General features: G+C 38.0%; 1 protein-coding gene across 7 annotated transcripts in view; it reads left to right on the top strand.

Annotated features, from left to right (window-relative positions):
* The window catches only part of ARMC8 (armadillo repeat containing 8), a 60,669-nt gene extending 49,685 nt beyond the window's left edge, over positions 1-10,984 (top strand). For all 7 annotated transcript variants that reach the window (XM_060768061.2, XM_060768063.2, XM_060768060.2 and 4 more), the window contains 9 exons: positions 45-126; positions 2,128-2,214; positions 3,773-3,865; positions 4,252-4,401; positions 5,028-5,123; positions 5,812-5,907; positions 6,314-6,386; positions 6,961-7,054; positions 8,960-10,984. In XM_060768061.2, the coding sequence (XP_060624044.2) occupies positions 45-126; positions 2,128-2,214; positions 3,773-3,865; positions 4,252-4,401; positions 5,028-5,123; positions 5,812-5,907; positions 6,314-6,386; positions 6,961-7,054; positions 8,960-8,993 (805 nt within the window). In that variant the 3' untranslated portion in view covers positions 8,994-10,984. The remainder of the gene's footprint in view (positions 1-44; positions 127-2,127; positions 2,215-3,772; positions 3,866-4,251; positions 4,402-5,027; positions 5,124-5,811; positions 5,908-6,313; positions 6,387-6,960; positions 7,055-8,959) is intronic.
* The last annotated feature ends 225 nt before the right edge of the window (positions 10,985-11,209 follow it).

The raw sequence follows: 11,209 nt of genomic DNA, 5'->3' as shown, positions 1-11,209 counted from the left end.
TGCAAGAAAGGACCTTTTGGCTCATGTTTTATTTTTCCTTGCAGGTGTTTGCATAGTTTGTCAAGATCTGTGCAACAACTCCGAACAAGTTTCCAAGACCATGCTGTATGGAAACCTTTAATGAAGGTAAACAAGTTTATATATAATATACTTTAAGATGAATTATTGTAGTGTAAACTGCAGTTTGCTCTATGCTCAAAACAATGTTTCAGCCATATTTTCAAAGCCCCTCTGCCACTTTAAGAGGCCGAAGCTTATTTTAGCAGCTTCAATGGGAGTGGATCAATCATTAACTCCTCTCTTCCTCTCTTTTTCCTGCCAACAGTCTCAGCCCATCATTTCCTTTTCCACCTTAGCAAAACAATACCTTAGTCAGATTTTCAAAGACCCTCTATGCTGAAGCCAATTTTAGCAGCCTTTTGCCTCCCATGACTTCTGAATAAACAAGGAAAAAAGTATGGTCTAGAGGCATTCTCTCCTGACGTTTCGCCTGCACTTTGGCAAGCATCCTCAGAGGTAGTGAGGTCTGTTGGGACTAGGCAAAAGGTTTTGCCTAGTTCCAACAGACCTCACTACTTCTGAGGATGCTTGCCAAAGTGCAGGCGAAATGTCAGGAGAGAATGCCTCTAGACCATGGCCATACAGCCCAAAAAAACCTACAACAAACCAGTGATTCCGGCCATGAAAGCCTTCGACAATACAAGGAAAAAAGTAACTTAATTATCAATGAAAATTATTCATCTTGTGGTGACAGTAGGCAGGTGGCCTATTCTCAAACTGAAAGGGAGAAAACCTCTGAGTTCTGCTCAAAAGCAACAACATTTTCCAACTGCATAAGGTTTTATGGGCATTAGTCATGTTGCTCCTCACAGCTTTGATACCCATGGCTTTCAGTTTCTTCCCCTTCAGGCAATGTTTCTAATTGTCAGTAGTTAAACAAGAAGGATCTCTGAGCTGAGGATTCTCTCCATTACTCTTTATCTTTTTGTCAATTTGCTAAAGATATGGTCACCTATTTGTGGTAGAACTATGCTTTTTTGCTTTATGTAAATACAGACAAAGGGTCTTGTGCAACTTTAGCAAGTTGACTGAAATTTACCAGTAACTGCTGCATTTCCCACCTTTGGCTTATACTTAATAAGCTTTCCCATTTTTTTGTGGTAAAATTAGGTGCCTTGGCTTATATTTGGGTTGGCTTATACTCAGATAAATACGGTACATTAAAAGCATTTCAATACAGTTTAAAATCTACAAATATACAAACATTGAAACAAAATTCAATATCATTTGTATTTTTAAAAATTCAATTAAAATCAATAAAAACATATTCAAAACTAAAACCACAGCAGCTCCTGGCTTGATCTTAACCCTTTTCTTTAAAAGCCTTCCTGAATAAAAAAAGGTTTTTTTTTTTACTATCTCACTATATACATATTCTGCCCTGTGAAAGATGTTCCAAGGGATAATATTTTATTTGTTCATAACTGTTGAATTTGCTACTAATTTGATTTTTAAATTTTGCTATAATGAGTTGAAGAATCATGTAATTGTTTTCCCCTTTTAAGTTGTGGAAAGCAACTTATCAGATGTTCCTTCGCTAATAGTTACAGGGAGTCATTACAGTGACAATGGCTGTGTCTTCTATCCAGGTTAGATGCTTTCTCCTAGCATAGAATGAGGGCCTCTCGTTTAGCAGCTGGAGAGGAGGCTTGTTTCCTGTTTCTCGCTCCTGAGCTTTGCTAAGATAGGGATGACATCTGGATGTCTGTTTCTTCTCTTGGGAAGTGTAATGCCTGTGGAATTCACTGGAGGCAAATACAGCCCCTTCCCAACATTCAAATGCTGACCATTTAAATTTTGAAGAACCATCCAGGTGCGGTCTGGATTAGACAGCAAGACAGGTTTTCTTGGGCTGTACATTGGCAGCTGGACTACACCAGGTGCAGCCTTGTCCCCCACAGCTCAAATGGTCATGTTTTTGCAAGGGCACTGAGAAGGCTTCATGGTCCTCCCTCCTATAGTCCCCCTGTGCAGCTGTGGCTGACTGTTATGCTCCAGCAGCATTACGCAGTGTAAAGATTTCTTTATTATTCTAATCCAATAGGATTCTCTTCTTCTTCTTTCTAGGTATTACAGAATGCTCCAGATGAAATCTTAGTGGTAGCATCTTCCACTCTATGCAATCTCCTCTTAGAATTTTCTCCAAGCAAAGAGGTTGGTAGAGCTTTTTTAAACAGAAAAGTATGTATATGACTCATTTTGAAATATGAAATGTTTATTGTGTGAGTTAATATGTACCAGTCTGATGCAGAGAAAGCCCTTTCCCTCCTAACCCCAAGATTTCACAACGGAAATAGCAGCACACATTCACACAATAAATCATGTTTCCAGCTCAGATTTTGTGACAGCAGCAGCTATTTATTTGCATTCTGGGGAATATTCACAACCTGCTTCTGGTGGCCTTGCTACACAGTTAAACATCTTTCTCAGAAAATAAACCATGATCTCTAACTCTGTTAGAGGAACCAACCTTCTCAAGCCTCCTCTACATTATCTTTGCCTGTTTTTTTAATGTGTTGTTTTGTAACCTGAAGTAAATGTCTTATTTGATTTGCAATTTCCTTATCTCTATATACTTAAAACAATGGGAGGGGCTGCAGGTCACGTGATTGACTCAGTGACAGTTTAGAATGTTCAGGTTTAAAACAGGATGACAGGGAATATCGGTTGAGGAATGACTTAGAAAAATGTGTTATGCCTTGAATGAGCTTGAAGTCTGTCAGAGTGCAGACGCTCATGTTAGGAAGTTGGAAACTGTTGAGGCTTGTGTTTTATTTAAAAGTAAACTCTCATTAGAGAGAGCTGTATATGAAGAAACTGTTAAATATTATAAGCTCAAGATACAAACCCTCTGAAACATTACTGAAATTTTTAACCCTTGACAAGAAATGCGCCTGTATCTTTAAATACATGAAGTTATTAGCAAACAAAACTTGGTATCTTTAAAAGAAGCCTGCTTGTATCATTGTCTGTTGAAAGCATTAAAGAAAAACAAAATATCTGCATGCCCAGCAATCATCTATTACCAAATAAATTCTGCTAACCAATTAGATTGTGATCCTAACAGTTCATGATCTATACCGTGATGGTCAGTGATCCTAACGGGTCATGATCCATTATCCCCAATAGACTGAAATGAGTCTTAAAGTGAAGGAAATCTAGATTCGGCTGGCTGTTCACCATTTGGAATAAGAATTATAGTCAGTAAGTGGCAAGACAACTCATGTCTGTGCTGCAAGGGTATTGGACAAGTCACAGCCTGGGAACAATGGCAGTTTTGAAAAAATCTTGACAAGAAAGTTCTTGATAGGGTAGCCATATGTCCTGAAGTCACATAATAGTAACAGGAACAAATTGTAGTTGCAGGGCTTTTTTATTAGAATCCAAGATTCCAATAAATATCCAGTATTCAAGAGTGGTCTATTACACTTGAATTGGATGGAAAAGTTAAGAGTGACTCTTGAGTCAATAGATATTTTGCCCATAGAGATATGGGATCATCTTGGATCATTTCCAAGTATTTTTGCTCTGAAATAGTAGCTCTCTACAGTTTGTGAAAGATACAGAACCAACAAAGAAGCAAAGGATATGGAAACGAAGGGTTACTTCTTACGTATCTAACTAAATTCTGTTATTCATGTATGTGTATGCTGTGCACATTAGTCAATCTATTATTCAGATTTCTAAACTGATGGCATTTTTGTCCTTTTAGCCTATTTTAGAATCCGGAGCCATAGAACTTCTCTGCAGTTTAACCCAGAGTGACAATCTTGCCTTGCGAGTGAATGGAGTTTGGGCTTTAATGGTAAGAATTAATGTAGTGCAATTCATATTTTGTGTTTGTATGCATTATCCCTTTTTCCTAAGCTGCCCCTATGGTAGTATTGAAAATATGAAGATTGCAAGGTACAATTAAAGACTGAAAATGTTTGGAGCCCAAAGTTGTTTTTAAGGGATGTAAAATAAAATTCTTAAATAAATATTCCATGTATCCTACAGTTATGGTATATAAAATCTGTGTATATATAGTTACCTTGAACCCTGGTTTGTGAGGGATAGGGAAGCTGGGATGTAAATAAAGTTATTTTCTTCGTTGCTTGGTGATTACAGTTTGGGTAATGAAACTTTGTCAGTTTTAAAAAAATATTCGAGTGACTGCAAGTATGAGATTAATTATTTGTATCTCTTTAGAATATGGCATTTCAAGCAGAACAGAAGATCAAAGCAGACATTTTACGAGGTTTGAGTACAGAACAGTTGTTCCAGTTGCTCTCTGATTCTGATGTAAATGTGTTAATGAAGACTTTGGGACTACTTAGAAACCTTTTATCAACTCGTCCTGTAAGTATATTAATGAATCAGTTTTGACATGTAGAACTTATTTTTAGACTTCATATTTTCTGTAGCCAAGTGATAAATTTTCTCTTCTGTTTTTCGGTAGGCATGTTCAAATTAGTTTTATTAGACAGCTTTTATAAGCTGCTGCAGTTTATATGATTATACAAGGCTTCTGATGCTGGAGTAATGCGACAGCACTCATCAGCACTGCTTGAGATGCTTTTTGTAGAATGTACTGTACAAATGTAAAGAAAGGCCGGTGATCCGTCTTTCTTTGCAGTATTCTCAGTATCCTTTTATGTGCCTTGCCTAATAAGTTGAGACCCATAGAGAGGCAGCTTCGTTTTTCTTGTCATTTCTTGCTTATTATATTTGGTATTTGAGTAGTTGAAGGGATATGTCTTCATTTTGAATAAAAACGTAGTGGCAGATTATCTGCAGTTTTCTCATTTTGAACATTGGTTTTAACCTTAAGTTTTTTGTGTGACTATTCTGTGAATAAACACACATTTATAGCAGTATTTTATGCTCTTCTTGGGCTTCACAGCATTCATTATGCTTTGGGAAATAGTATATTTAAAGGGATTCTTTGCTATTTTATGTTTACTGTTTGTTTGTGTTTTTTGCAGCATATAGATCAGATAATAAGTACGCATGGGAAACAAATAATGCAAGCCGTGACGCTCATCCTGGAAGGAGAGCATAATGTAGAAGTAAAAGAACAGGTATTGTGCTGTGTTATATTATATATACATGACTATACGAACGGTATATGTGGTGCTTTTAAAGAAAAAGCAAAATAACTTATTAATCAGATGCATATTCTTTATCTAGAAAGAGTGGAAATCACATGGCCTTCTAGATATTGCTAGGCTGGAACTCTCAACATTTGCCACAATTAGTTGTACTGTCTATACTGCTGGGAGTTGCAGTTCAGCAACACAAAAGGACCAAAGAATTCCAGTGTTGTGGAATTTATCTCCCGGAACGATGATGCTTTACAGCAGTGACTTACAAAAGGAGTGAAACAAAAATCCAAAAGGACAAAGAATCCCCCAAGTGCTTGAGGTTCTGTGTGTGTGTTGCCCTCAAGTTTCCAAGAAACTTCTAAGCAAAGAATGGGGACATGTAAGTCCTCAGCTGGGGTGGTTAGATCACTGAAGAAACATATTTCTTTCCTATCTTTATCTTAGCAAAAGTCCCTGCCATCGTTTTAGGAGTAAAGGCAAATAGTTGAGATGCGTGTGAACAGGGGGTGGCCTTGACTCTGGCTCAGGCTCATCTAGGCTCAGTCTAATATTCATCCTCTCAGATTTAAGGCAAGGCCTTATAATAGCTAAAGACTTAAAGGGTCAGATAAAGCTTCAGTATTTTTTCCTATGTAGTATATGGTTATCTTTTTTCCACCCTCAGACTTTATGTATACTTGCCAACATAGCAGATGGAACAACAGCAAAAGAACTCATTATGACAAATGATGACATCTTGCAAAAAATAAAGTACTACATGGTATGTAATTTCATGTATGGGTTTTTGAGGAGGGCCTGTAACTCCTTGGCGGATCACATGAATTACTTAGCATTGTACAAAAACTGTTTCATATTCATTAGCTGTTTGCTAGTTTGAGGGGGTAGGTCTGTATCCTCATTTGCTCACTTAAAAGAAGGATTTTCTTCCATGGGTAGAAAACTTTAAAAAACAGAGGGAAATGTTGCTTTTTTATATACAGTTGTCACATAATTTTCCAAAGTACACTCATTCCCTTAATTCTACCAATCTTTCCTCTTGTTGAGGGGAAAGGGGAGTCTCTTTATCCAGTGGTGTTTGCCTCTCATTACTTGGAGGATTGTGATACAGTGGCCAAGAAAAAAATATTTTAAAATATATTTCTACATGATTTTCTGTTCACATACAGAGTCATTCGAATGCTAAACTTCAGCTGGCTGCCATGTTTTGTGTATCTAATCTTATATGGAATGAAGAAGAAGGTAAGAAGATAAAATACCTGGATGCAGTATCTCTTCTAGAGGGAGGTTTTTGTGAGATTCTTAATTTTCAAAGGTGGCAAAACCTCCTCAAGAATCCTATGTAAAATGAAATCCTGTTGGGCTGTTGACTATTACATGGGGTGCATTCTGTATATGTGAGGAAGGAAACATCCTTCATTGGGTTATCTTCTCTTGCCAGGCAGAGAAGGCAAGGATCATAGGGTAAAGAAGTGGTACAGTGGTATGGGCATATAGTGTAGTGATAGAGAATTCCATGAGAAAGCAATCACCATAGAAAAGACCTTTGTTCTACTTCTGTGCTAATCAGTCTTCCATCAGTTCTTGGTGATATACTATTAATGCATGACAAGCCAGGAGTCTAGCAGCTCCGTGGTATTTGAAGGCATACAAATCCACCCTCACAGGAAGTGGGTGTGTGACTGCAGTGCTAACTCTGTGGAGGTCTGGTTGTTGAAAGTCTCTTGTCTTATATCACATTTCTCTCAGTTATTTTGCTACTCTTCTTAATTTACATTAAATATCTTACTTATAATATGCAGTTTTCTTCTTCTAGGTTCCCAAGATCGTCAAGATAAACTCAGAGATATTGGAATAGTAGATATTCTACACAAATTAAGTCAGTCATCAGATCCAAATCTTTGTGATAAGTAAGTATGAAAGGACTTTAAAATCAATTTTGAATGATCTTGGACTGTTTTGAACTGTGCACATTGAATGTAGTGCTTCAAGATGGATAACACTGGCCCAGATCTAGTTGATATTGTAAGTCCATTGAAACAGCAGTAGGAATGTAGTAAGTCAGTACTGTTGATTTAGTGGATCTACTCTAATTGGGACTAAAAATTGGATTTTGGCCAGTGGTTCTCAACCTGTGGGTCCTCGGATGTTACGGCCTTCAGCTCCCAGAAATCCTAACAACTGGTAAACTGGCTGAGACTTCTGGGAGTTGTAGGCCAAAGCACCTGGAGAACCACTGATTTAGGCTGTATAATATATTGATACTATGAATATCTTTAATTTCCCTGAAAATTTTGAAATTATCCCCAGTCTTTGTGGGTAGATTACTGGAAAAAAGGCACTAACACCCTTTGTTCTCCTTGCCAAAGTAGGGTACCACCAAAGAGGAGCCACCCCTCTATTTCTGCCTTCAAAAATGCCAGAAGCAATGTTGTGGTGAAGAGAGTGGAAACCCTTTTGTCACTCTAGTCAGAGAAGGGGATAGTTCCCTTTTTATAAGAGATAATACTAAGCTTATAATCCCAAGGAGCCTCCAGTGGCACAGTGGGTTAAACCACTGACCTGCTAAACTTGATGATCAAAAGGTCGCAGATTTGAATCCAGGGAGCAGCGTGAGCTTCCGCTGTCAGCCACAGCTTCTGCCAACCTAGTAGTTAGAAAACATGCAAATGTGAGTAGATCAATAGGTACCGCTCCGACGGGAAGGTAACAGCACTCCATGCAGTCATGCTGGCCACATGACCTTGAAGGTGTCTACGGACACCATTGGCTCTTCGGCTTAGAAATGGAGATGAGCACCAACCCCCAGAGTCGGACACGACTGGACTTAATGTCAGGGGAAAACCTTTACCTTTACTTAATACTAAGCTTGTATTAAAAAAGGAACTATCACCTTCTCTGAATAGAGTGATGAAAAGTCTTTTTGAATGCCTGGGTGGGGAAATGGCAGCAGCGTTGCAAATGTTTTCATCTCATTGAGGAAGAGACCCAAGGATCCTTGTCCTCAGCCCCAAACTTTTCCTCAATTTATCCATGGCTCATACCGAAATCCATAACATTATGTAACACATGTTTTGTTCTTGGGTTATAAATGTCATTTCCTAATGGGTTCTGTCATAAAAATATGGAAAATGTTTTTTAAACTGGAAAAACTTTGTTTTTGCCGGACATCCTGCAGCTCATTTTGCTATAGTTTTTCAATGAATATTTCATTGAGTCTCAACCAATTCTGCATAGTCAATGGCAGCCACAAAAACAAAGTTTCTGGGGCATAACTACTTTCAAAGTAAGCACCACACAATTAAACAAGAAATAACAATTTCAAACCAGGAACAGATTTTTTATTTCAAAATTTGTTACGTAATGTAATTGGGCCCCCTCAAAATATGGCCTCGACTTATACATGAGGTTGGCTTTTACACAAGTATACGTAGTTATATTCCAACTGGATAATACTGAACTTAAATGTTCATATGCTTTTCACAGACTGTTATACCTAAGTCTGAACCTGATTCTAGAGCTGTGTGTATATCCTTGCTTGAATTAGTAAGGAATGTGAAAGAACTAATTAAATGGAAATATGCTGGTTCTTCAGTTATTCCTGACTTTTATTTCAAAAATAAGACTTGTGTAGAAACTGTCAACTGATTTAGTTTTTCAGACAGTCTGTTAGGGAAATTAGGACAAATGTTACCTAACTTTATGTGAGAGCTTGCATACTTAGCTTTCACTACTTCAGTCTTCTGTCTGTATCCTGTCACTGGCTTATGTCTTCTTAGTAGTTGACAATTATTATTATTTTGTTGTTGTTACAGGGCAAAGACAGCACTCCAGCAGTATCTTGCATGATCAAAGACAAGTTGGACTTTTCGTACAACTCTCAAAGCTATATAATAAGGAATAACAGGAAATAGCCGCACCTAATTCCTTATCTTTTGCACAAGGCACCTTGGGCTGCATTCTCTCAGGTGCAGGGAGCTGCTTGGCAGGAGCAGTTTAAGCGATCAGGTCTCCAATGCACTTGAGGACTTTATTGAGGTAGTTCCGTTACTCAGAGGACTGTTCTGGGATAATGTTTTTCCTGAGCTACCTGAACTTTACTAGAACAATCAGTGATCTTTTTCCTTTGGGCCTACAATTTTCTGCTTCTACCGCAGCCAGTGTAAGGCTGTGCGTCTGGGTTGGTGTGATACCTCAGAGCTTTTGTTTTCTTTGTGTTTTTTCTACAGATTTTCAAGGATTAACCATTCTTTGCTGTATGGAAACTTTAAAGAATTATATACGATTTGAATTGAAAATGTTATTTAAAAACAGTTTTGTCCCATGGAATTTATTTTGATCAGATGAATGTTTTTCAGTAAAGAATATGCATTTGTTAAACCTCAGCTTAATGTACATGTACTTCTTTGGAAACAAAATGATACCTATATGACTGGTAGCACATGTGATGTGACTCAGCTGGCCTCCTACTGCCACGTGTTACTAGTGCCAGCTCCCTGGATTTGGGACGGAGAAGCTGAACGAAGATGGAGCAGAGCCTTCTTACATTGACTTTTATATGATACCAAGGTTGAACTTGTGGGAATCATACTTGCTGTGCTTATCCAGCAAGAGAAGTATAGTTCCAGTGCCACTGCTGCCTCAGAGAAACTGCATGCTTTCAAACTCTGCATTGTTCTTACATGACTTGAATCTTTGATGGATTGTTCGAAGTTTTTTTTTAAAGGCCACTGCTGTTAGGAGCCACGTAGGAGTAATTGTCAGAAGAGCGCCCAATCAAAGGTCTGGGTGCAAATGAGACCCCGGATTCTATCTCGGAAAACAAAAGATAATTTAAGAAGTGCATGGTAGTGGGACTAAACATCTCTTTGGAGCAGAAGAGAGCAAGATTAATATGTGGTTTTAATTCTGCAAAACGTTGTTAAACCAGTCAGGTTGTCTGTGGATTGACTCTATAAATGTTTGCATTGAAGGATGGGTGCCTGTCAGAGGTTGACTGTCTCATTTCACTCACCAGCTTTAGCTCATCCCAAACTTTTATTTATAATGAATGAATGGATATTCACATGCCTAGGCATATTACATTGATTGCATCAAAGCAAAAGTTAGAGCCTTTGGCTGGAACTGTTTGTGAGCTGGAGGGAGACGGCAAAATAAAACCAGAGATTTTATATAAAGTTTTAATGTATTGTTTTACTCTGAAAGGCAAGTAATAGTGATTCAGGGATAGTAGTAAGTGGTGTCATTTCTCAGTGTCATTGCTACAAGCTTTTGGGGTTGGGCTTCTGCGGGTCTGCACACTGTGCCCACCTGCTAACTTTAGTACCTCAGAAATAAAGCCTTAGTCAAGTCGTCAAAGTGATTGTAGCCTTAATAATACTGAGAAAAATCACTTCCTTGTCAGATTTGTCCAAATCCGCTCCCAGAAGAAGGGGTGGGTTGAGGGGAGGGCTTTCTTGGCCTGGTTGCTGCTTTTGCACTCTGGATTTTTTCAACACATGCACTTCCAATGTTGTCGTGTCTCCATCAACCATATGCATATCCATTTTCTTAAAAATATAGATATGCCTAAAACTGTGTCAAATACAGCTGAGATGTGCAAATTTTCACCTTCACACTTAAATGGTTGCTTTTCAGGAAAGTGGCCCTATGTGTTAAAGAAGGATATTAACTATGCTAAGACAATCTGGGTAATGTTGGGGAAAATATTAGGATGGTAGGTGATAATGAAGTGGCATTTTGCACTCAGTGAAGCATTGTGAATACTTTTTTGATGTTGCTATAAATATGTACAAATAGAAAACACTGTAAATAAAAAAGACCTTTTACTGGAGAACATATTTAAAACGGCTTGACCACATTGATATTTTATTCCACTTTTTTCTTTGTGATTGCACCATAACTATTCAGAAGTTTTGGGAAGGCAATATATTATTCAGATCTGTGGATTATATCTTGATAGTCTCAGACAACATCTTATTCTAAAGAAGACTAGCTTTATCTCCTGTGATGTCTTAATGCTCTGATGATTGCAGTTGTAAAACTCTTGGAGTTGCCAAAATCTG

Source organism: Anolis sagrei, chromosome 3, assembly GCF_037176765.1.
Source record: "Anolis sagrei isolate rAnoSag1 chromosome 3, rAnoSag1.mat, whole genome shotgun sequence".
NCBI classification, from domain to species: Eukaryota; Metazoa; Chordata; class Lepidosauria; order Squamata; family Dactyloidae; genus Anolis; species Anolis sagrei.
The sequence above is the reverse complement of the archived record's forward strand: the minus strand, read 5'-3'. Positions and strand labels throughout refer to the sequence as shown.